Source organism: Vulpes lagopus, chromosome 1 (assembly GCF_018345385.1).
Source record: "Vulpes lagopus strain Blue_001 chromosome 1, ASM1834538v1, whole genome shotgun sequence".
In the NCBI taxonomy this organism is placed as follows: Eukaryota; Metazoa; Chordata; class Mammalia; order Carnivora; family Canidae; genus Vulpes; species Vulpes lagopus.
In genome coordinates this window covers 148,271,893-148,297,753 of record NC_054824.1, presented here as the reverse complement: position 1 = coordinate 148,297,753, position 25,861 = coordinate 148,271,893, and the positions used below count along the sequence as shown (strand labels likewise).

The following is a 25,861-nucleotide window of genomic DNA, read 5'->3' as shown; positions in this document are numbered from 1 at the left end:
ATGAGAATACCTGTTAATCACACACTTGCAAACACTTGATTTCACATTTTTTATTTTTGGCCCATTTGTTTGGTAAACAATAGTATATTTCTAGCATGTTTATTTGTGTTTCTCTGATTTAAGTACCATTTTCTGTTTATTAGCCATTTGTATTCACACTGAACATTTATTTACTTATTTGACTGAGAATAAGGGAACACAAGTTGGGGGAGCAGCAGAGGGAGAGAGAAAAGCAGGCTCTCTGCTAAACAGGGAGCCTGATCTATCTCTACCCAAGGACCCTGGGATCATGACCTGAGCCAAAGACAGATGCTCAACCTACTGAGCCACCCAGGTGCCCCCACACTGAATATTTTATTTTATTTTATTTTATTTTATTTTATTTTATTTTATTTTATTTTATTTTATTATTTTATTTATTATTTTATTTTATTTTATTTTATTTTATTTTATTTTATTTTATTTTATTTTTTCACACTGAACATTTTAAACAGAAGAGTAACACTTATTGCATGATTTGTTTACTTGAGCACAGGGACTGTTTATCTTTTGTATCTCTAGCATCTTAAATAATAGCTGGCATACAGCAGGTATTAGAAGATACTTGAATTGAGTAAATGATTAGGAAAACTATGAGCCTTCTGAAGAAATTTGTGACTTAACTCATTTTTGAATGCCTAAAAAAGAATAGTTTTGCAATGTCAGAGAAATGGGATTTTTACCAGCAGGTTCCAGGAAATAAAGACTAGATAGGATTATTTTTAAAATTTCTGTTAATGCCTTTAGGCTCCCATAAAACTTGGGAATTAATCCTAATTACATATGATTTTACATCATCTGGTCCCTTCAGGATAGAAGCTGCTTTGTAGAAAAATGATTTTTTTTTTTTTTTTTTACGTACTATCTTCCTTTGTACCCTTGGTAAAAGATGATTTTAACAACCATTTGCTTTCCTGAATTGTATTTCATTTACTCTGGTTGGTAGAAATAGTTTCTTTTTCTGTTTTGCAACAGTATTTCAGAGGTTTGAAAAAGCAACATTTTTGACCTTTTAGTTAGGTAAGTAGGATGTTACCCAAAAGAAGGTATACGTGGAACTATTCTAGATTACAAATAACTGTAGTTGGTGTTGTTGGATTTGGGGTCGATAATGAGAAAACAATATAGAGCATGTACGTTATTTGGGGTTTAGGGTTATTGGGACATTTGAGGTAGGGGGAACATAAAGTGAAGTAGTAGATGTATTTAAAGAAGTGCTAACTGTTCTAGGCTGCTATGTGATGTTTTTTCAGCTATAGTTGGCTGCTGTACCAGCACTAGTCTCAGACTGGCTGGCTTCACATCTTTATTTCTAATTCATATATTCCCTACCTACCCATCTTAAGCAGGTATTTCTGAAATGCTGGTATAGAAGCTGGGAAGGGAGAGACGGTAGTCTCAGATTACTGCTAGATAGATAATGGCACTCCTACTGCTACATAGATTATTACTCCTCCTTGCAGTTCCTTTATATCCCTTCTGCACCTTAGCAAATAGCCTATTTGTCAATAAACTTTCCTCCAATTATGATAATGGGGACCTGACTGGTACGCAGTGACCATAGTCTCAACAATTTGTCCAGTCTGGTTTGTTCAACACCAAGGTGTCTTAGTCATTTTATCAGTGTTCACCTCGTTTGGTGCCATTGAAAAGTATTTTCTTTTTCTCCTTGGGTGAGATCCTCCATCTCTTTATTCAGATTTGATATTCCTTTGATCACCTTCTCTATTGTGAATTGCAAACAGAGAGCCAATCTCAATTTTCTTTCCTTATTACATAAAACACCAACACACACACACACACACACACAAAAAAAAAAAAAAAACCACCAACACAAATCTCTATTAGACTGAGTGCAATGTGGACTACCCTTCTTTTCTAAATTACTTAATCGAGCTAAATACCTTCAGAACAAATCAAGTTATAAAAGCTGGCTTGCCTATTTTACTCTCCTAATGCTCAAATAAATCATACTCTCTCCCCATGGAAGGGAGGGAAGAGAGCTGTACCTCCATATAATGACCCTTTAATCATATTACTCCTTTTTGTGTGAAAATTAAGAAGGACATGAGGGGAGGAAAGGAGACAGGTATACATTTCTCTTAGAGGCAGCCGAATGTATATTGATTTTAGGATTTTTTAAAAAGTCGATTTATTCCCTATTATTTTTTTTTTAATTTTTATTTATTTATTTATGATAGTCACAGAGAGAGAGAGAGAGAGAGAGAGAGAGAGAGGCAGAGACATAGGCAGAGGGAGAAGCAGGCTCCATGCACCGGGAGCCTGATGTGGGATTCGATCCCGGGTCTCCAGGATCGCGCCCTGGGCCAAAGACAAGCGCCAAACCGCTGCGCCACCCAGGGATCCCCTTATTCCCTATTATTAATAGGATATCTAAATCCCTTGTATGGTATTCAAGGCCATTTACACTTTCCACTTTCCAGCTCCAATTGCTTTGCATTTCTTCTCAAAATTCTGTAACAACACTGGGATATTTACAGTTATTACCTCAAGGTCCTTTTCTTGCCTCTCTTCATTTGCTTATATTGCTCCCTGTGCCAGTGTCTACACTGCAAACCCAGGCAGAGTAGCAAAATTTTACTTGGTCCTTAGGGTCCACTTACTGTGTTACTCCATCTGTGAAGTATTAGTGTTCCGTTCTTACTTATCCTGAAGTGCTTTATATTTACCTCTATTTGAAGTTTCATCACATTGTTACATTTTGTGTGTGTGTTTACTGTCTATCTGCTCTGAAGAGTGAGAACTTTTTGAAGGAAGGTACCATGTTCTCATAATTGTTAGACTCCAGTGATTGCCACCATGCTTTATGTAGCATAGACTCTTGTTAAAGGAGTGTTAAAGGGATAAATAAATGAATGAGTATGAAAGAAATCTGAATTTACTTAGTGGGAATTGCTGAAACTCCCACTTCCATGATAATTTGCTTTTACTTCTCAGACATTTGTGTTAAAATATTGTCTAGTGTTTTTGTTAGAATATACAGTGTCAACATGAAAATGAACTGGTCTCATTTTTACATCCCTGTTACTTTGCATTATTTCATGTTAGTAGGTGTTTAAAAATATGTTTCTTACAAAAATATAATTCACATGTAAGAAAGGGAATTGTCTTATGGAATGTATTTCTTAATATATTTTGAAGGGATTATGAGATAGTTTGACTTCATTCTTAATCATAATCTGAATTTTTATTGTTTAAAAAATGCCATTATGTACATATCTAATTTGCATCACATTTCATTAAGAAAATAATTGGTGTTGTTCTTTTGTTTCAGCCAAACCATTTACTTCTAAAGTGAAACAGATGCGCCTACATAGAGAAGACTTTGAGATATTGAAGGTGATAGGTCGAGGAGCTTTTGGAGAGGTAAGAGAGAAGGTTTTTAGAGAAGTTCTGCTGATTGTCTTGGAAGCAATTTTATACAGTTTGTGAGAGAATTTAACTGAAATATGATTTCCTTGCTATCAGAATTAATATGAATAGTCAGAAAATATATTAATGTTTTAAATGAAATATTTCTTCCTGGAATTTTTTTTCCAAGATGTTTTTCTTCTTCAGATGGTAGTGTAAGTTTGAGCATGGTTCTGAACTCTTCTGTCCCATTGGTTTATTTGTCTCTCCTGATGCCATATCACCCTGTCTTACATTACTCTAAATTAGGGAATCTCAATATTTGATGGTATATGTACTCAAGCTTTCTCCTTCTCTGTTCTTGGCCCTTCATATTTTCATGTAATTTTACAACGAGTATTTCAGTTTCAGAGTTACTCTTAAAAAGCCACACTCATCCATCTGCTTCAGTTTTGATTAGGATTGCACATTGACGCTGGAGATCAATTATGTAGATAATTGACATCTTCATAATACTGAGTCATCTGGCCGATGAAGGAATGTGATATTCTTTGTTATTTTAATTAGAATTGTTAAATTCCATTTTCTAATTGTCTTTTGCTAGTAATTAGAAATATAATGTAATTTTGACTTCATACCTAGGAATGCAGCTGATTTTACTTTTTCAATTATGAATTATGTTGGATTTTTTTGAATTATGTTGGATTTTAAGAAAATGTTTTATCAGTACTTTTGAGACACTTTAGGCTTTTCTCCTTTATTCTGTGAATGTGTTGAATTACAACGTTTTGTTTTCAAGTGTTAAACTAACCTTGCATTTCTAAGATAAACCCTAACTTTATATTATCCTTTTTATATCTCATTGCTCTTGGCTTGCTCTGTGTGTGTGTGTGTGTGTGTGTGTGTGTCTGTTTGTTTAGATTATTTGAGAGAAACTGGCCTGTAATTTTTCCTACTTCGAATCCTGATTAGATTTTGGTACTTTGGTTATACTGGCCTCTTTTACCGTTCTCTGGAAGAGTTTGGGAAGATTGTTTTTATTTCTTCTTCATATGCTTAGAAGATTTAACTTGTGAAACCATTGGGCCTAGAGGTTGCCAGTGAGAAAATTTTAAATTATATATTTAATTTCTTTAGTGAAAATCAGCTTAAATTTTTGATGTGTTGGTTTTGCTGAGTTCACCCATGTCATCTAATTTTTCAGTTATTACTGTATTTATTATTTTTACCTCATTTTTTCATTTGTCATACTAGAGCTGTATCAGTTTTTAAATTTTTTCAATGAACTAACTTTTGCCTTTTGAATTTTTCTATTGTAGATTTGTTTTCTGCTTTACTAATTGCTGCTCTTCCTTCTCTCTGGTTTTAACTTGCTATTCTTTTCATAACTTTTGGAGATAGATACTTAGATCATTGATGTCTAGCCTTTCTTTTCGAATGTGTATTGAAGGCTGTACGTTTTCCTCTAAGCACCTTTAGCTACAGCTGATAAGTTTTGATAGGTCATATTTTCATTGCTGTTTTACTTGAAATGTAGTGTCATTTCCAATGTGATTTTGAATTTCTATTTGTTTTCTTTCTTTCCCCTTTTCTTTCTTGCTTTCTTTCTCTATTACTTTAGAATTTCATTGTTCTAGGTATATTTCTGTTCCTGAGTTGCAGTGGAATTCCATAACAGCCACTGCATAATTTCAGTCCTTTGAAATTTGCTGTGCATTTTTGTGTAAATAACAGGTTAAAAATCATTAACCTTGTTTAAATCTTACACATCTCTGTTATTTTCTCAGCTTGATCTGTCATTTCTGAGAGAGGATTTGTTTGTTTCTTTTAGTTTTCACGGATAACAAATATGGAGTTATTCTATCTTCCTGGTGATTAACTCTTTTTTCATAATTGAATGATCCATGTTGTCACTAAGTAATGCTTTTTGAGTTAAATTTTCCTTAATTTGATATTAATAGAATGATTCCAGCTCTTTATTAGTATTTGCATTAAATATCTTATTCTATCCTTATGAGTTTTAGCTTTCTATAATCTTATGATATGTTTACTATAAGTAAAATATAGTTTTTTTTTTTTTTTGTGTGTGTGTGTGTGTGTGTGTGTGTTTTAAGTAATCTCTACCCCAAGATCAAGAGTAACATTTTCTACTGACTGAGCCAGCTGGGCACCCTAGTTTTTGTTTTTTAATCCTTTCTGATAATCTCATTTTGTCATTGGAATATATAGTCAGTGGATATGCAATGTAATTATTTATTACTATTTGTTGTCCATTTGTCTTGCCCATCCTGTATTATGTGTCTCTCATTTCCTGGTAATGGAGTACTTTAAATTATTCTCTCCCTCATTTATTAATTTCTTAGTTTTACTTCTTGTTGGTTTCCCTAGAGATTGCCACATGTATCCTTCGTAAATTTGTATTTTGCCAATTCTGATTTACCTGACTTACTCTTTTTTTTTTGTCATTGCTGCTATGTCTTTAGTTCTATATATATTTAAAATCTCAAAAACTACTGTCCCTATTCATTTAGATTTGCTTATATATTTACATTTTCTCTTGCTCTTCACATTCACATACTTCCTTTTGATAACATTTTCATTTTGACTTAAATATTCCTTTTACGTCAAGTCTGCTGATAACTGTCTGCTTTTATTTGTCTGAAAATACATTTGTTTTGGAGTCATAAAATTAAAAAAAATTGAGTTATATGCATGCATGACTCAATGGATTTTTACATTTGCATGTGTTTGTGTAGCCATTATGCAGACCTAGATAGGCACCCATTGCCTCCCCTATGTGAATAAGTGCTTCCATTAGAACCCTCTGTGCTGACTTTATCACTGTTGACTTACATTGCCTGTTTTTAAATTTTATATTGATGGAATTATATAATATATACTCTTGTTTTTGGCTTATTTTGCTCAACATCATGCCTGTGTGATTCATCTTTCTTTGTATTAGTTCACAGTGTTCCTTTGTATAAATACACCACAAGTTATTTACTCATATTAATGTTGGTGGGTATTCAAGTTGTTTATAGCTTTTGGCCATGTTAATAATGTTGTGAACATTCTTGTACATGTCTTTTGGGAGACAGAGGCATTCATTTGTGTTTGATATAAACTTAAGAGTGGAATTGGTAGGTCCTTGAGTAGGCATATTCAGCTTTGGTAGGCAGTGCCAGATGATTTCCCAAATGGCTCCTAGTGTACCAGTTTACACCATTCCATCTACCAATAATGTGTGAAAGTCCCAATTGTTTCACTACCTTGCCAATACTTGGGTTTTGCCTTTTTTTTTTTTTTTAACTTTAGCTATTTCTTTTGGTGGGTGAGTAGTAATATTGAATTATGATTTCACTTCACATTTTCTGATAGCTCTATAAGTCCATTTTCATATCACTTTACATACTTAGATTTTTTTTTTTTTCCATGAAGTGCACATTCTGAGGTTGGGGAATTGGGAGTGGGTTGTTTAACTTATTGGTAAATTCTGGATACAAGTCCTTTGTTGGAGATAATGTGTGTGTGTGTGTGTGTGTGTGTGTGTGTGTGTGTGTTGTGTGTGTATTAAATAAAATATCTCTTCCTTTCTGTGGCTTGGCTTTTCCCTCTCCATATAGATCTTTGATTGGTGAGAAGTTCTTAGATTTAGTGAAGGTCTAGTTAATTAAACTTTTCTTTATGATTAGTCCTTTTTATATTCCTTTAAAGAGGTTTTTTTCCCCCAACTCCAAGGTCATGAAGATATTGTGTTACCTTCTGTTGTCTTTAAAAAACATTTATATTTTAGTCTCTCATCCATCTGGTATTGATTATTTGTTTCTTGAGGTATAGGTCAAGGTTCCTTTTATTCTTTGTAGGTTTTATACATTTATTTATGAGTGTTTGATGTTTGTGGATGAGCTTTTTATAGAATTGTTTTCTAACTCTGTTGCTAGAATAGAAATACAATTGATTTTTGTATATTAATATTGTATTTAAGAATCTTGACATATTTATTAATTCTAGATTATATGTAAGTTTTTTCAGTTTTTCATAATTTTATTTCCAAATAATGACAGCTTTTATTTTTCTGTCTGATCTTTATGCCTTTTATTTCTTGTATTATTGCGGTGGAGAGGATCTTCCATAAAATGTTGAATTCAAGTGGTGAAAATAGAATTTTTATCTGGTTTGTGATTTCAGGGGGAAGTGTTCAATATTTTACTATTGAGTTTGAAGTTTGCTGCAGCTTTTTTGTTTGTATTGCTACTCTTTTAGGTTAAGGGAATTTTCCTTCTAGTCCTAGTCTTTTAAGAGTTTTTCCATGCATAGAGTTAACTTTTATCAGAAGCCTTTTTCTTTATGTGTTTTGTTGATATGATTTAACTTCTATATTTGATTACTCTGGGGATTATTTTGGTTAGTTTTTACATGTACCTAATACTACATTAATGTATAAATCCAATTATTCCCATGTATCATTTAAAAATGTATGGTTTGGTTTGATTTGCTTACATTTTGTTTTGTATGAGAAAGATTGGCCTTTACCTATCCTGTTAATTTTTTAATATTTGTGAATGATATGCTTAGCTCACAAGATAACTTGGGAGGTGTTCTTGGTTTCTCAGTTTTTTGAAAGTTTGTATAAGACTAGTATTATTTCTTTGAAAACTAGTGAAACCATAGGAGTGCAATTTCTTTTCTTTTTGATTGTCTCTTTTGAGGTAAACCTTATATATGTTGAAATACACTAATTGTGTATATGTATAATGTTGTGAGCTTTGACAAATAGACTCACCTTTATTGAAGATATAGAACATTTCCATCTCCCTAGGAAGTTTCCTTCCCTGTTAGTTCCCTATAACATCCATAAAGTGATAACCACTGTTCTAAATTTTAACTGTGGATTAGTTTTGGGTTTTTGAAAATTTCATGCAAATGGAACCATACCATGTGTACTTTTTGGTATACAAATTCTTTTGCTCAGAATTTGGATCTCTGCAAGATCCATCCTTGTGATTGAATGTATCAATATTCCCTTTTTGTTGCTGATTAGCATACTATCTTATTAATATACTACAATTTATCCATTCCTAGGTTAATGAGCATTTGGGCTGTGTTTAGTTTTTTGACTATTGGGAATAAAGCTGATAATGAATATTATTGTACAAGTATTTATGGAAATACATTTATATTTTCCTTGGATAAATATCTACTACTGGCACTGCTCTGTTAATGGTAGATGCATGTTTAAATTTAAAAGAAACTGGCAAATTTTTCTATTCAGGTTGTAGGGGTTCATTATATTTTGTATTTATAAAAGTCCTTTGTCAGATACATGTTCTCACAAGCTGTGTGGCTTACCTATTAAATTTCTTAGAAATGTTTTTTTACGAGCAGAAGTTTTAAATTTTGATGATATAATTGAAATTTTTTTCTCTTACAGTTAATTTCTGTGTTTGTTCTAAGAAATTCTTGTTCATATCCAGCAAGTCTCAAAGACATTTATGTTTTTCCCTAAAAGCTTTATAGTTTTAGCTTTTATGTTTAGACTGGTGATCCATTTTAAACTAATTTGTATATGATGTGAGATAGGGATTGAGGTTCATTTATTTCCTAATGGATTTTCAGTTGTTTCAACACCATTTGTTGAAAAGGTTGTTTCCCTTCTGTTGAATCACTTTAATACCTTTGCCAAAAAAATTAGTTGACCATGTAAGTCTTGATGTTTTTCTGTTCTGTCTAGTTCTATTTCATTGGTCTCTATGTCTCTATGCTGGTCTCACACTATTTCAATTCCTATAGCCTTATACTATAAAGTTGAGAGCATATAGTGAAGTCTGAGTCTAATTCCTACTAGGTTCTTTTTCAAAATCATTTTTGTTATTCTAGAACTGTTGCATTATCACATGAATTTTAGAATCTGGTCAGTTTCCGAAAAAGCCTACTGGTTTTGAAAATGAATTTGCATTCAATTATAGATCAGTTTTGGTAGGACTGACATTAACAATGTTGAGTCTACTAGTTAGTCTGTAAACAATGTATTTCTCTCTCTCTCTTTTTTTAAGAGAGAGTGAGGGAGAGCCTGTGTGAGTGGACAGGGAAGGACTTGGAGGGGCAGAGGGAGAGGGGGAGAGAGAATCTTAAGCAGGTTTCACACTCAGCACGCAGCCTGATGTGGGGCTTAATCTCATGACCTTTAGATCATGACATGAACCCAAATCAAGAGTCAGACGCATAACTGCCTCAGCTACCTAGGCACCCTTCTCTCAGTTTTTTTTTTTTAAGATTTTATTTATTCATGAGAGAGAGAGAGAGAGAGAGAGAGAGAGAGAGAGATGCAGGCAGAGACGCAGGCAGAGGGAGAAGCAGGCTTCATGCAGTGAGCCTGACGCGGGACTCGATCCTGGGTCTCCAGGATCACACCCTGGGCTGAAGGTGCTAAACTGCTGAGCCACCTGGGCTGCCCTTAGGTTTTTTTTTTAAGGTGTATTTTTTCTCAAGAATATTTTATAATTTTAATGTATAGGTTTTTGTTCATTTTTTTTATTAAATATGTTCCAAGTAAATTATGCTTTTTGATATTATGATAGATGATACTAAAACTCTTTATGTTCAGATAGAATGCTGCTAATATTTGGATACACCACTGATTTTTGTATCTGACATTATTCCCTAAATTCACTTACTATTTTTTAAATAGTTTTTTGTTGTTTTAGTTGTTGCTTTCTTAGATTTTCTTTGTGAACGATCATACTGTCTGAGACTAGGGACAGTTTCCTTTTTTTTTTTTTTTTTTGACAATTTCCTTTTTACTTTACAGACTTTATACATTTTATTTCTTTATCCTATTGTACTAATTTGGACCTCTAGTACAATATTGAATAGTTGTCATGAGGATAGGCATCTTTACCTTATTCCTGAGCATTGGGAGAAAGGATTCAGTGTTTCACCGTTAAACATGGTATTAATTGTAGGTGTTTGTATAGGTGCCTTTTATCCAATTGAAGATACTGTCTTCTATTACTAGTTTGCTAAGAATTAAAAAGAATTTAATTACTAATGGATGCTGAATTTTGTCATTTGCTTGTCAGGCATTTATTGAAATAATCATATAGATTTGTCCTTTTATTCTCTTAATACAGTGACTCACTTTGGTTGACTTTTTAAAAAATAGATTTTATTTCTTAAAGCATTTTTATGTTAATAGCAAAATTGAGTAGAAAGTATAGAGAATTCCCATTTACCTTTAGCCCCGACTTGTGCACAGCCTCTTCCATGGTTGACATCCTGCACTCTAGTGATGCATTTGTTATAGTCTGTGAATCTGCATCGACCCATCATTATCACCGAAACACTATAATTTACATCAGGATCTGCTCTTGGTGTTGCATATTGTATGGGTTTCAACAAATGTATAATGATACATATTCACCCTTATAGTGTCACACAGATCATTTCATTGCCTTTAAAATCCTGTATACTCTGTTTACCATCCTATCCTTCCTTCATCCTCTCGCTGTCATTCATTTTTTTATTGCTTCTACAGTTTTGCCTTTTTCAGAATGTCCTATAGCTGGAATTCTATAGGCTGTAGCCTTTTCATATTGGCTTCTTCCATGTAGTAATGTTTATTCAAGTTTCATTTATGTCTTTTCATAGCTTTTGATAGCTCATTCCGTTTTAGTGCTGAATAATATGCCATTGTTTGAATGTGCCACTATTATTATTTATCCATTTACTTACTGAAAGTCATCTTGGTTACTTTTAACTTATGGCACTGGTGAATAAAGCTGCCATAAACATCCATGTGCAGGTTGTTGTGTGGACATAAATTTTCACTTCCTTTGGGCAAATACCAAGGAGCATAATTGCCGGATGGAATGATAAGAGTATTGTTACAGTTTTGTAAGAAACTGCCACAATGTCTTACAACATGGCTGGTACCATTTTGCATTTTTATCAGCAATGAATGAGAGTTCCCGTTACTCCACATCCTTATTAGCATTTGGGGCTTTCAATATTTTAAATTTTGGCCATTTTAATAGGTGTGTAGTTGTATCTCATGGGTTTTTTAACTTGCAATTCCCTAGGTTATGTTGAGCATCTTTTCATATGCCTTTTTTGCCATCTATGAATCATCTTGGGTGAGATGTCTGGTAGGATCTTTGGCGCATTTTTTTAATGGGGTGGTTTGTTTTCTTAATGCTGAATTTTAAGAATTATTTGTTTATTTTGGATAACAGTGCTTTATCAGATATCAGTCTTTTGCAAATTTTGCTCCCTTGTTTATCTTCTCATTCTCTTAACAGTGTCCGTCACAGAGCAGAAGCTTTTAATTTTGGTGAAGTCTAGCTTATCGATTAATTCTTTCATGGATTATGCCTTTGGTATATATGATTGGTTTTCAAATGTTAGCCTAATCTCTGGGATAAATTCCAATTGGTCATGACTTACTATGCTTTGAGATATTGACTTACTATCCTTTTGAGATGTCTTTAGTATTTTCTTAGCTATTTTCATATCATTTATAATTAATGGAGAATTTTTTATAGAGTTGATGTCAAATTTTGATGTTAGTGTTATACCGGACTTAAAAAAATGAACTGGTGGAGAGTTTGCCCTTTTTTGGGAAGTATTTTATGTATATTTGGCATTTTTTCCCCCTAAATGTTTGATAGAATTTACCAATGAAACCATACGGACTTGGATTTTTTGGTGGGGCATGTAATCCTACTAAATTAGTTTCTTGATGGTTAAGAGCTATTCAGATTTTCTATTTTCTATTGTGTTAGCTTCAGTAAATTTTATTTTTCATGGAATTTGTTTATTTTACTTAAGTTTTTAAATACAAAGTTGTTCATAATATCCCTTTATTATTTTTGATGTCTATGGAATATGAGGTGATACTCTATCTTTCACTGCTCATACTTATGTTTTATTCCTCTCATTCTTTGTCAGTCATGTTGAGGTTGTTTAGTGTTATTAATCTTGAACAAAGCTACTTTAGGTTTGTGAATTATTATATTTTTGTCACTTTTTAAAAAAGACTTTATTTATTTTAGAGAGAGAGTACACTTAAATGTGGAGGGGACAGAGCAGGGGAGAGAGAGGGAAAAAAAGAGAATCTCAAGCAGACTCTGTGCTGAGTGCAGAGCCCGACACAGGTCTCGATCTCACAACCCTGAGATCATGACCTGAGCCAAAACCAAGAGACAGATATTTGACTGACTGAGCCACCCAAGGACTTCTGTTTTTGTCACTTTTTAACTTAAATTTTTAAAAATCTTTGTTATTTCTTTTCTAATACTTGGTTTGGATTCAATTTGCTTATCTTTTTTTCTAGCTTCTCAAGGTAGAAACTTAAACTTAGATCTTTGTTTCTTTTCCATTCCAGTTTAAGCATTAAAACTATAAATTTCCCCCTGAGCATGATTTAGGTATATCTCACAGATTTTGATGTTATATTTTCATTATCTTTCTTTTTTTTTTTTAATTTTTTTTTTTTTCTAATTTATGATAGTCACAGAGAGAGAGAGAGAGGCAGAGACACAGACGGAGGAAGAAGCAGGCTCCATGCACCGGGAGCCTGATGTGGGATTCGATCCCGGGTCTCCAGGATCGCGCCCCGGGCCAAAGGCAGGCGCCAAACCACTGCGCCACCCAGGGATCCCATATTTTCATTATCTTTCATATCAAAATACTATTTAACTTTCTCTTTGATATTTTCTTTGATGAGTTATTAAGTGGAGCATTTACTTTTAATAATTTTGGGACTATATGAGTTATTTTACTGTTTATTGATGTCCAAGTTATGTTTGTTATGGTCAGACATCATGCTCTAAGTTTTCAGTACTTTTCAGGTTTTTTGAAATTTATTTTATGGTCAAAATATGGCTTATCAATATGTGTACTTGAAAATAATTATAATTTTACATTTGTTGCTTATATTCTTTTATAAATGTCAGGTCAAGATGGTTGACACTGTCAATAAGATCTTCCATACTTTGGTGAGTTTTATTTGGTTTATTTTATTTTGAGAGAGGAGTATTAGAATCTTCAAATACAATTGTGATTATAGAATATAGAATATAATATAGTATCTTCAAATATAATTATGATTCCACCTCATACATTTTGAAACTCAAAAAACAGGCATACGATTTCTCAATTTTTTTAAAATTTTTAAATTTATTTATGATAGTCACACAGAGAGAGAGAGAGGCAGAGACACAGGCGGAGGAAGAAGCAGGCTTCATGCACCGGGAGCCTGATGTGGGATTCGATCCCGGGTCTCCAGGATCGCGCCCTGGGCCAAAGGCAGGTGCCAAACCGCTGCGCCACCCAGGGATCCCGTGATTTCTCAATTTTTATGTATTTCTGATACATCAACTTTTTTTTATCATTATGGAATGTGTCTTTTTTTTTTTTTAAGATTTTATTTATTTATTTATAGAGACACAGAGAGAGAATGAGAGGCAGAGACACAGGCAGAGGAAGAAGCAGGCTCCATGCAGAGAGCCTGACTTTTTTTGTAAGGTATTATGTCTGTCAGGTCGTCTAATTTCTCTTATATTAATATAGTCAGCTTTCTTAAGGGTTGAACTTTTTCTTTTTTGCATTTGTGTATAAAGTGAATCTCTTGGGGCACCTGGGTGGTTCAGTCAGTTGAGTATATGACTCTTGATTTTGGCTCAGGTCGTGATCTCAGAGTCCTGGGATTGACCTGCATTGGGCTCCCCACTCAGCAGAGAGTTTGCTTGTTTGCCCCTCCCCCTGCTCTCTCTCTCTCTCAGTAAATAAATCTTAAAAAAAAAAAAGTGAATCTCTTATGGATGCATATAGCTAAGTTTTGCATTCTTAAAATACATTCTGGTCTTCTCTGTACTTTAATTGGACTGTTTAGACCATGGGTCAACAAATTTTTTTTCTGTGATCTGCCAGACAGTAAATATTTTGGATTTCATAGTCCATATGGTTTGTGTGGCAAGTACACTACACTGTCATTGGAATGTGAACATAGCTGTAGACAATTTATAAATGAAGGAATTTGGCTGTATTCAAATAAAACTTTATTTATAAAACAGGTATTGGGCTATATGTGACTTCTGGACCATGGTTTGCTGAGGCCTGGTTTAGGCCATTTTAATGACAATTTATAGATATATTTATAAGTATATATAGATATGTCATTTTTTTTGTTTTCTGTTTGCTCCCTCCTTGTTCTTGTCTTGTTCTCTTCCTGTCTTTTTTGGGGTTATTTGAATAATTTTTAATGTTCTCTTTTGATGTCTTTTTTTTAAAGATTTTATTTATTTATTCATGAGAGACACAAAGAGAGAGGCATAGACATAGGCAGAGGGAGAAGCAGGCCCCCTTTTGGGGAGCCTGATATGGAACTTGTTCCCAGGACCCTGGGATCATGACCTTAGCCAAAGGCAGAGGCTCAACCACTGAGCCAGGTGCCTCCTCTTTTGATTTCTGTATTGACTTCTTTGCCAGACATCCTTGCATTATTTTCATAATAGTTTTTCTTTAATATGGATCTTTTTTCCCCACTCCAGGAGTTCAGCATCTTTTCAGTATCACAACATTCGTATTCATTACAGAAACATCAGTGTCAGTTTTCTTCTTGTTGATAATTTTTCTCTTTCTTCTACTTTTCTGCTACTGCATAAATTAGAGGATGGAGTCACATAAATTGCCCAGAATTAGGGTCAAACAAAAATGAATTGGAATGACCCAAACACAGGCACATAATTTTTGCCAGAAACCCTGTATCAATTGGGTATAAGAATTAAAAAGGAAGAGCTAGAGCCTCAGTTTGCAAATATATTATTATATATCTAAAAGTCCCAAGATAATGCTGAAAACTAGTATAAATTAGATAATTCCATAGTAATCATATGTACACACAAGTCATGAACTTTTATATGTATAAACAACCATAGTTGGAAGATAATGGAAGAGGAAAATATATTTAAAATTGCCACATCATAAAAGTGTTAATTATTTCTAAATTAGTTAACATTAAATAATTCCAATACATATGGTAGTTACTAGGCTGATTCTTAATAGGAAAATAATTAGGAATTAACAGAAAAACACTTGAAAAATGGAGCAGCAACAGACCTGCTGTATATTAAAACATGTTGTAAAACCTCGCAAAATAGCACATGAATAAAAAATCCAGAAGTGGGCTCATATACACGTAGTAATTTAATGTTTGGTAAAGACAGCATCTCTAATTGGTGCAGTTTTAATACATGGTTTTGAGAAAATGGATAGCCAGTTGGAAGGGTCCATTTGTGGATCTAATTAAAATTCATATTATATATCAGGACAAACTACAAATGGGTCACATGTCCAAGTATAAAAAATAAGACAAATACAACAGAAATATCCAAAATAGATTGACCAAACTATGGCATATCCACATAATGGGACACCGTACAACTGCAGTAAAGAAGGAGTTCACTCTATTTCTGTGGAGAGATCGCCAGGATATATTACAAAGTGAATAAAATAGGCTATAGGGTAGTGTATATGTAGTATGCTGTAAAATTGTAGAAATTTTACAATTCATACTTATGTTTTCATAAAGTAACATTGTACAAGGACAAGAGGGAATGGGGTACAGGTAGACACTGACAGGAGTAGAAGTCACTCTTCTAAGTAGAAACATTTTTGTTTTGATTTTTTTAATCATTTGCTATTTATTGACTAATAAATTCTTTTTGAACTTATTATCTATCTAAAAAATCACTAGAAATTCTTCCAAGTTGAGATGAATTAATCTGCAAGTTCTGCGAGTAATTTAAGGAAGAAGTACTTCTAAATGTAAACCTCCCCAGATAATAGAAAAAGAGGGACCACTGCCCAGCCCATTTGATGAGGGTAGAATAACCTAGTTTCTAAAACCTGACAGTGTGTTGAGTCGAAGAAGGGCATCCTAGGAAAGAACACATACACATATGATTTGATTTTATGACAAAAGTCAGGATCATGGTTGTCTATGGTAAGAGGGTGGAGGGGCATGGGCAGTTTCTGGGTTACTGCAATGTTCTGTTTCTTGATCTCCATTTTAGTTATATGTTGTTCACTTTATAAATGTATTTAACTCTACTTTTGTTTTGTCTTCTGTATAGTATCACAAATACTACAAAGTAATTTATAAAAAGCCATAATTATGGAATATATGTTCATCTAACAGATGAACTTTAAAATATACACAGTAACAAATGATAAAATTTCCGTAGGGGTATACAAAAACTCAGAACAGTTTAAAATGGAACTTTTGACTCTCCTTTCTCAGAAATTGGCAAGTCAAGCAGATAAATCAAGACTTAGATTTTTTCACCTTTTGTAGGTGGAATTTTTTAATGGCATATTTATTCTGTTCTGTGTTAAAACAATTGCAGTGATTTTTAAAAATGGTAACAATTGGTTTCTCCTAAACTAATTTCACTAAGGGATTAGAGGCAGTCAAATTGGTATCTAGTAGGGATCCGCTTTTGTTTTGTTTAAGCTATTCTGTTGGGATTTTTGTTCTGCAACCAGCACAGCAATTCTAGCCAACGTTGAAATTGTTCATTCACATGATCAGATTCACTGCAGATAAAACTTGTTTATACAAGAACAGAGAGGGTGTGCCGCAGTGGAAGGTTCAACAGATTGAGGGACCCCTGGACAGAGTGGCTTTCTTCATTGAAAGGGCTGTCTGTCATCTGTCTTCTTATTCCAAATCTAGAAAATAACTACAGGGTAAGAGGTACTGAATATATGTAGGGATTTAAATCATTGTTAGGAATTTCATTTACCTTCCTTTTGGAAAACCTGAAATGAGACCCTGTAGGTTCTCACTCAGTGCTGCTCAGGAGAGATGTTGGGGTGGAGGTAAGAGTCTGGAGGTTCAACAGAGCAGGATTTGGAGCAGCAGGCACATCTATGCCAAAGTCCTTATTAGGATATTGAAAGGGCTCAGTGTGCTGTCAGCCATGAGGATCACTTCATTGAAAAGACTGCATGCAGCCAGGGTGGGGAGTTGTCGTGTGTAGGAGAGCTCTGTTTAACCCAGAGAAGGCCACCTTACCATACACACGAGGTGGGGCCTGGTCTCGTCTTTCAGGCCCCACAGCACACTAGCCACTCAGCTCTCCATCCCTCTCTCAACTGAAAGAATGAAAGGAGTTCCCACTGCCATCCCTACCTTAATCCTACCAGCCTTATAAAAAAACGAAAAACAACAAGCAGGCTTCAGTAGGCCGCAACAGTTTTGTGGTGCTGATCAGTACTGGAGATTCTACCAGTTTCTGATTGGTTCCACAGTAGCCTTTCCCCAGAGAATTTGAAGAAGTGGTTGTCACCATAGTCAGTGTTTTAGGAGTGACAACTGGCCAGTAGGGGATGGCATTCCGCACTGTCCATCCCAGAGGCCTGTGCTATGGCCTCCCTTTACTCTGTTGGTGACATGTTGAACTTCAGGACGCCAGGCGTGGGCAGGCACAGGGAAGGCTCCCTCTGCTGGGCCCTGATTGTAAACACCAGCTGTGATACTTGGGCAGGAAGGGATGGCCAGAAACTAGAGTGGTAGCTCCTTGTTATCTCTGTAGGAGGGAGGATAGCCAGCTCACATCACAGACCTTTCTGCACTTGGGAGTGTCTCTCCACTTCCATCTCCTGGTGGCTAAGAGCCATTGAAATAGCTCTCACATGGTGGGGATAGAGTGGATTCTGCAGCCTATGTGGGGATCATAATGAGGCCATCAGAGACCAGGCCTGGCTTGGTCCAGAAATTCCAGCCTCTGGAGGAAAGCGCCCCCCCAATACAGTCATACCCCCACCAGCCAAACAGAGGAGTACTTTTCAGCGGGCCCTAGTCTCCACACTGGCAATTGCATGGGTGTGAATGCAGTGCTGGTCAGAAATGATTTTCATGGCCCAAACAGCTAGGAAGAAACAGGAATTCTGTTGATGATGTCTTTTGAATGTTTAGATAGTTCAGCCACTGTTTCTGGATATCCCAGTTTTTCAGGCAGACTTGTTTTCTTAGCAAACTGTACTCTCTGAGGGAGCTTTGATTGGTCTATCCAGGAAAGACCAACCATTTAGCTGATGTCCCCATTATGGAGGCCCAACAGTTTATCTGCAGGGGTACAAAATGGGGTCTGTTTTAGTAAGCAGTACCACCAGGCATAAAAGGATGGCTAGGGCCCACCTCGCTTTGGGATCAGGATCTTGGATTTACTGAAGTTCTGGGGACCCTGAGCCTATAGTTGCCATGTCTAATCTTTGTGCCTGCTTTCTGTAAACCTAGTCTGTCATTGTTGCCACTGGGACAAGATGTAAAATATTTTAATGACATGATTATCATGAACCTAATAGATAAAGAATTCTGTATCCAGTAGAGAATACACATTCTTTTCTAGCACATACAGATCATTCTTAAAACTTACTATGTTCTAGATCAGAAGGGTTGCTTTAGAAACTTCCAAAAATTATCATTATTATGCAGACCAGTATCTCTGACCTTAATAAAATACAATTAGAAATTGGGGTGCCTGAATGGCTCACTGGGTTAAGCATCCAACTCTTGGTTTTAGCTCAGGTTATGATCTCAGGGTTGTGAGATCGAGGCTATGTTGGGCTCCATGCTCAGTGGAGAGTCTGCTTGAGATTCTCTCTCTGCTTCTCCCTCTGCCGGCCCCCACTCTGTCTCTCAAGTAGATAAAGTCTTTTTTTAAAAAAGGAATTAATATCCGTCAGCTAAAAATGACCTATATGTTTATACACTTAAAACTATAGACCATAAGGGAAATTATAAGATAATTACATGTGAATGAAAATACTGCATTTCAAAATTTGTGAGATATTTAAAGAGAGATTTATAGTTTACAATTAATTTACCAGGAAACAAGAAACTTTTCTAAGTGCTGTGGGCTGAATTGTGGCTCTATCTCCAAGCCCTCAGAATCATTTATATGTTGAAGTCCTAACATCTAGTACCTCAAATATGACTCTAATTGGAAATAGAGTCTTCATAGAGGTAACTAAGTTAAAATGAAGTCTTTACTGTGGGCCCTATTGTACTATCATGGGTATCCTTGTAAGGGGAAATTTGGACACAGTCATTGAGAGTGAAGACGATTTAAAGACACAGGGAGGAGATGGTCATATCAAGTCAAGGAGAGAGGCCTGGAATAGATCCTTCCTTCATGACACTCAGAAGTAATTTACCCCGTCACCTTGATCTTGGACTTACGGGTCTCCAGAAATATAAAAGAAAATAGATTTCTGTTGGTTAAGTTACCTAATCTGTGATTCCTTGTTATGGCAGTCCTCGCAAACTAATATAGTACTTAATGACCCAAATTTTAATTCAGGAAGTTGGAAAAAGAACCACAAAGTAAATAAGAAGGAGAAAAATAATAAAAGTAAGGCTGGAAATTTGTTAAATAGAGAGTAGTATTATCAAAACCAAAATTGATTCTTTAAAAAAAGTAGTATATTTAAAAATTTTGGGGTCATGGCTCATGATTATTTCAGTTTCAGAAAAAGCATTAAGTTTAATACATATGTATTATGAAAATTCTAAAAATAATAAAGAGAATATCTTTAATTTGATGAAGGATATGTGCCAAAACCTAAAACAAACTTTTCTCTTTTTTTAAGATTTTTTTTATTTATTTGGGAGAGGGAGACAGAGTGTAAGTGCACAAGGTATGGGGAGGGGAGAGGGAGAGAGAGAAGCTGATTCCCCACTGAGCAAGTAGCCTGATGCAGGGCTCTATCCCAGGACCCCAAGATCATGACCTGAGCTAAAAGCAGATGCTTAACTGATTGATCCACATGGACATCCCTGAAGCAAACTTTTAATGGAAAAACTTCAGACACATGCCATTTAAGATCAGGAACAAGACAAATATGGTTAACACTGTTACAGCATTTCATGTTACTGGAGTTCCTGGCCAGTATGTTCAGAAAATAAATAGAAATGAGTTAAGAGAATTGGAAAGGAAGTGATAAAAATGTATTTATAGATCACCTATATATAAAAATTTACAGAAGCAATAGATAAGATTTTATATTAATAAGATAATCTAATATTTCTCGAATAAAAGGTCATTTTACAAAAATCAGAATTCCTCTGTACTCAAAATAACTAGAAGAGATGATGGTATAAGATACCATTTGCAATAATAAAAATCAATCAAGTAGCTAGAATTTAACCTGATGAGTAATGGCCAAGATTTACAGGGAGGCAAATTTAAAACTCTCTTATAACAGAGTATATGATAAAAAGACCTGAAAAAGAGGGATCCCTGGGTGGCGCAGCGGTTTGGCGCCTGCCTTTGGCCCAGGGCGCGATCCTGGAGACCCGGGATCGAATCCCACGTCAGGCTCCCGGTGCATGGAGCCTGCTTCTCCCTCTGCCTGTGTTTCTGCCTCTCTCTCTCTCTCTCTGTATGACTATCATAAATAAATAATAAAAAAAAAATTAAAAAAAAAAAGACCTGAAAAAGAGATACACCGTGTTCAAACATGGTATAACTTCTTTGTAAATATGTCAGTTCTCTTTAATCTATCAATTCTATTAAATGCCAATCAAAACCCTGTAGAGTATTTAGAGAGATTTGACACACTGAATAATTTGCATGGAAATTCTGGTTATGACACACTTGTATTGCAGCACCTCTTCTTAAAACAACTAGAAAACCTTGATTAAAGTATAAATTTATCCAGAAGTGTAGAGCTATAAAATCAGTAAGGACTCAGGCTACGAGTCAGAGAAGTAGGTCTGTTGAGATGTGAGCATTTAGCTCTACCTTTTCAATTGCAGGCAGTTGTCTGGGGGCAGGGAAGCTAAAGAAAACTTCTAGAAATCTTACACGTTCGGGGAAAACAAAAATTAGAGATTAGAGCTCAATGAAGAGAAGGGCTCTGTTAAATATTCTAGGTATTTAATGGGGGACCCTGAAGGGTACTCCCCTTAAGTGGAAGGACAAATGGAAATAGGCCAGCCCTCACAAGATGGAATCTCTGTTGTAATCAAATCAATCCCAGATTGTATTAAGATGATCTGACCCTAGGGTAGAAATAAAACATACATACAGTGGCTTATATTAAAACTTGATAGGTTTCATAGCAACCATAGAAAACTGAAGAGAGGATTAGTGGATTGGAAACTAGGTCAATAGAAAATATCTAGGCTGAAATATGGAGAGAAAAAAGTGGATGAAAAATTAAAAAATAAATTAGGATTCCTATTAGACACAGTGAAAAAATTAATATGTATGTATTTATAGTTCCAGAAAGGAGACAAGAGAGAAAATGGGACAGAAATAGTATCTGAAGAAATCATCTGTGGCAGTTTTTCAAAGCTAACTAAGAACAGAAATCTACACATAAATCAGAGAGTTCCTATATCTCCATGACAGGATAAATGCATCAAGGTACATATTACATCCAAGCGTAGGATAGTAAAACTTCTGAAACCACAGATAAAGTTTTAATAACAGCTGGGGAAAAAAGGATGTGTAACTTCCAAAAAGCAACGAGAAGACAATTCACTTAATAAGGGTAATGATGGAAATTGAAGATAATGGAAAATGTTAAAACTGTTCAAGGAACCAAGTGTGTCAACTTATGATTCTTCACCTAGCAAAAATACTTATTTTTAAATGAAAGCAAAACTATAAAATATCATTGAGAGCAATTAAAGAAGACCTAGACAAATCAGAGACATCATGTATTCATTCACAGGATGGAAGACTCCATACCGTTAAGATGGCACTTCTCTCCAAATTGATGTACAGCTTCAGTGTAATCCCTTTCAAAAGCTACCTTTTGGGTAGAAATTGACAGGCTGATTTAAAAATTTATGTAGAGGGGATCCCTGGGTGGCACAGCGGTTTGGCGCCTGCCTTTGGCCCAGGGCGCGATCCTGGAGACCCGGGATCGAATCCCACGTCGGGCTCCCGGTGCATGGAGCCTGCTTCTCCCTCTGCCTGTGTCTCTGCCTCTCTCTCTCTCTCTCTGTGTGACTATCATAAAAAATAAAAAAATAAAAAAATAATTATGTAGAAATTTATGGGACCCAGAACAATTAAAAGATTTTGAAAAGGGACAAAGTGGGAGAACACACACTTCCTGATTTTAAAACGTTTTGCAAAGCATTGGTAATCAAGGCTGTGTGGTCCTGGCTTAAGGATCACGTGTAGATCAATAGAATACAATTCAAAGTCCAGGAATAAATCCATATGTCTGTGGTCAGTTGACTTTTCTTTATGGTCAGTTGACTTTTCTTTTCTTTCTTTCCTTCCTTCTTTCAAGATTTTATTTACCTATTGAGAGGGAGAGAGAGAAATGAGCTTGGGGAGAGTGTTAGAGAGACAAGCAGACTCTGCTTGCCTCTTCTTCCATTGAGAAGGGAGGTCAATGTGGAGTTCAATCCCAGGACCCTGAAATCATGACCTGAGCTGAAGTCAGCCACCTAACCAACCGAGCTACCCCAGGCACCCTGACTTTTTTTTTTTTTTTAACTTTTACGTATTAAGCAATCTCTACCTCAACATGGGGCTCAAACTCACAACCCCAGGATCACAAGTTATGCGCTCTACTGACTGAGCCAGGCAGGCACCCCTGGTCAGTTGATTTTTGACAAGGGTGCCAAAAATATTCAAAGGGATTTAAAAAAAAATAGTCTTCAACAAATGGTGCAGGAGCAACTAGATATCCACGTGAAAAGAATGAAGTTGGACTCTACCTTATATATCCAAAGAGCTAAAAGCTAAAACTTAGTTAAGAGCCAAAACTGGAACTCTTAGAGGAAACATAGGTATAAATTCTGGTGACCTTGGGTTGGGCAGTGGTTTCTTAAGTCTATGCTAAAATGACAGTGCAAAGAAAAATTGGTAAATAAGATTTCATCAAAATTAAAAACTTTGTGCTTCTAAAGTATACTATCAGGAAAGTGAAAAAACAGTCCACAGGATGGGAGAAAATATTTTCAAATTATATATCTGAAAACGGTCAAGTATCCAGGAACCTATAAAGAATATTTACAACTCAATAATAAAAATGCAAATAACCTAACTAAAAAATCGACAAGTGATTTTAATAGACGTATCTCCATCAAAGATATAAGAATGACCAATAGGCACATGAAAAGATGCCCAATATCGTTAGTCATTTGGGAAATACAAGTCAAAGCTACAGCGAGATACCACTTCTCACTTAGCAAGATGGCTGTAAATAAAAAGATAGTAGCAGGCATTGATGAGGATGTGGAAAGACTGGAACTCTTGTACTTTGCTGGTGGGAATATAAAGTGTGCAGGTGCTTTAGAAAACAGCCATTCAACCAGCAATCCTATCCTAGGTACATACTCAAGAGAACTGAAAACAAACACACAACCCTGACATGAATGTTCATAGGAGCCTTAGTCATAATAGCCAAAAAAAAAAAAAAGAGAATAGTCCACGTGTCTGTCAGCTGATGAATGGATAAAGCACATGTGGTCTGTCCATCCGCTGGGATATTATTCAGCCACAAGGAAGGAGATAACTCGAATCTGCCACAGTGGGTAAATCTCGAAATCATGCCAAGTAAAAATAATCAGACACAAACAGCCACTTATTGTCTGATGCCAATTATATGAAATTCATGGAGACTAAAAATAGATCATTTTTTTTCAGGGACTGATGGGAGGGGGACGTGGGGCATGCTTGCCTCTAGGTGTGGGGTGTTTTGGGGGGAGTGATGAAAATATTCTGGCATTACATAGTGATGATTGTACAACTTTGTGAGTATACAGAAAACCAGCAAATTGTACACTTTAAAGGATGAATTATATGGTATATGATTTATGTCTCCATTTTTTTTTAAATGAAGACAAAGGCCTTTTTAGGCAAAGAGAAAACTGAGACTCTGTCCTCAGTAGACTTACACTAAAGGAAATACTAAAGGAAACCTTAGGTGGAAGGAAAACAATCCTAAATAAAGCATGGGAATGTAGAAGGGATGGAGAGCTTCAGAAAGGGTAAATGTATCTTTTGATAACATAAAACAGTTTCAGTCATGCACATCTGTACATCTGAAAGGTTACCTGACAGCAGTGGCACAATGGATAGGAGGTAGGGAAATGGACTTAATGTGTTCTAAGATCTAATCATTGTCTAGGAGATGGCAAGAAGACTAATTTGATTTTGTAAATTATAATATTTGGGATAGCCAATGAAAGAAAAATATTAGCGTGTACAACTGATGAGTTACGAGATGGGAAATAAATGATGGGAAATACAGTGGAATAGTTAGCAGACCAGTTACATCAAAATATTAATATACCCAAAAGTTTAAGCAGTTATCCAACATGTAAACAGCTTAAATAATCCAAGTACGGGCACTTGGGTGGCTCAGTGGTTAAGCGTCTGCCTTTGGCTCAGGTTCTGCTCCTGGGGTATTGGGATCGAGTCCCACATCGGGCTCCCTGCAGGGAGCCTGCTTCTCCCGCTGCCTATGTCTCTGCCTGTCTCTCTCTAGGTCTCTCATGAATAGATAAATAAAATCTTTAAAAAAAATCCAAGTAAAAGGTTGTTCACTTAGCTAAAGAGACAAAACTCAGGAATATCTGATTAGAAGATCTACATCTTAAAAAAAAAAAAAAAAAAAGAAGATCTACATCTTCAATATAAGAATATTAAAAAGTTACAAATTAAATGTTGGAAATGTTTGCACTTACTGTGCAAATAGTAAAATAAAGTAACATGGTCTAAGACTCAAAGTAGACTTTAAGTCCAGAAGTATTTCTCCATCTAACCACAAATAAAGGAATGTTACATGCTAAGATCATACCTCAGGAAATTAGACATGTTTTATTCATAACACTTCTGACACCAAATGTATGGTTTTTCTTTTTCTTATACCAACCAATTCTCCCACTCTCTAGACACGACCTGGGTGTCCAACAGTTTGATTCTGACACCGCCTACCTGGAGTTAGCAGGAGATCCCACAAGTTAAAAGGCTCAGTCCCACAAGATGCCATTAGAAAGTCCTAGGCCATTGGGTACTTCTGACCAACCAGGTGTAAATTAGGGGTTTCCACCAGTCCCTCCTCAGGTTTAACAGTTTGCTAGGAGGACTCACAGGACTCAGGAACTTCACTTAGTATCACTGATTTAGTATCAAGGATACAGGAACTGTTAAGTGGAAGAGATGCACAGAGCTAGGGGTGGAGGAGGGGAGTGGTGCTTCCTTGGCTGTGTGCCAGTCTCCCAGTGCCTTGATGTGCTCAGTAACCAGGAAGCTTCCAGAACTCCTTCATTTAGGGTTTTTTGTGGAGATTTTGTTATATGGGCATGATTGATGAAATCACTGGCCATTAACAACTCAACCTCCAGCAGCTGTCTCCTTCTCTGGAGGTTGGGGCTGGGGCTGAGAGTTATAAGCTTCTCATTGCATCCTAG

At 35.5% G+C, this 25,861-nt stretch overlaps 1 protein-coding gene across 15 annotated transcripts in view; it reads left to right on the top strand.

The window, feature by feature from the left end:
* Positions 1–25,861, top strand: part of CDC42BPA (CDC42 binding protein kinase alpha) — a 322,452-nt gene that overhangs the window by 62,862 nt on the left and 233,729 nt on the right. For all 15 annotated transcript variants that reach the window (XR_005986974.1, XM_041750305.1, XM_041750332.1 and 12 more), the window contains exon 2: positions 3,335–3,426. Coding sequence is in view for 14 of the 15 variants with exons in the window: in XM_041750305.1 (XP_041606239.1) it covers positions 3,335–3,426 (92 nt within the window). In the remaining variant the exon portion in view is untranslated. The remainder of the gene's footprint in view (positions 1–3,334; positions 3,427–25,861) is intronic.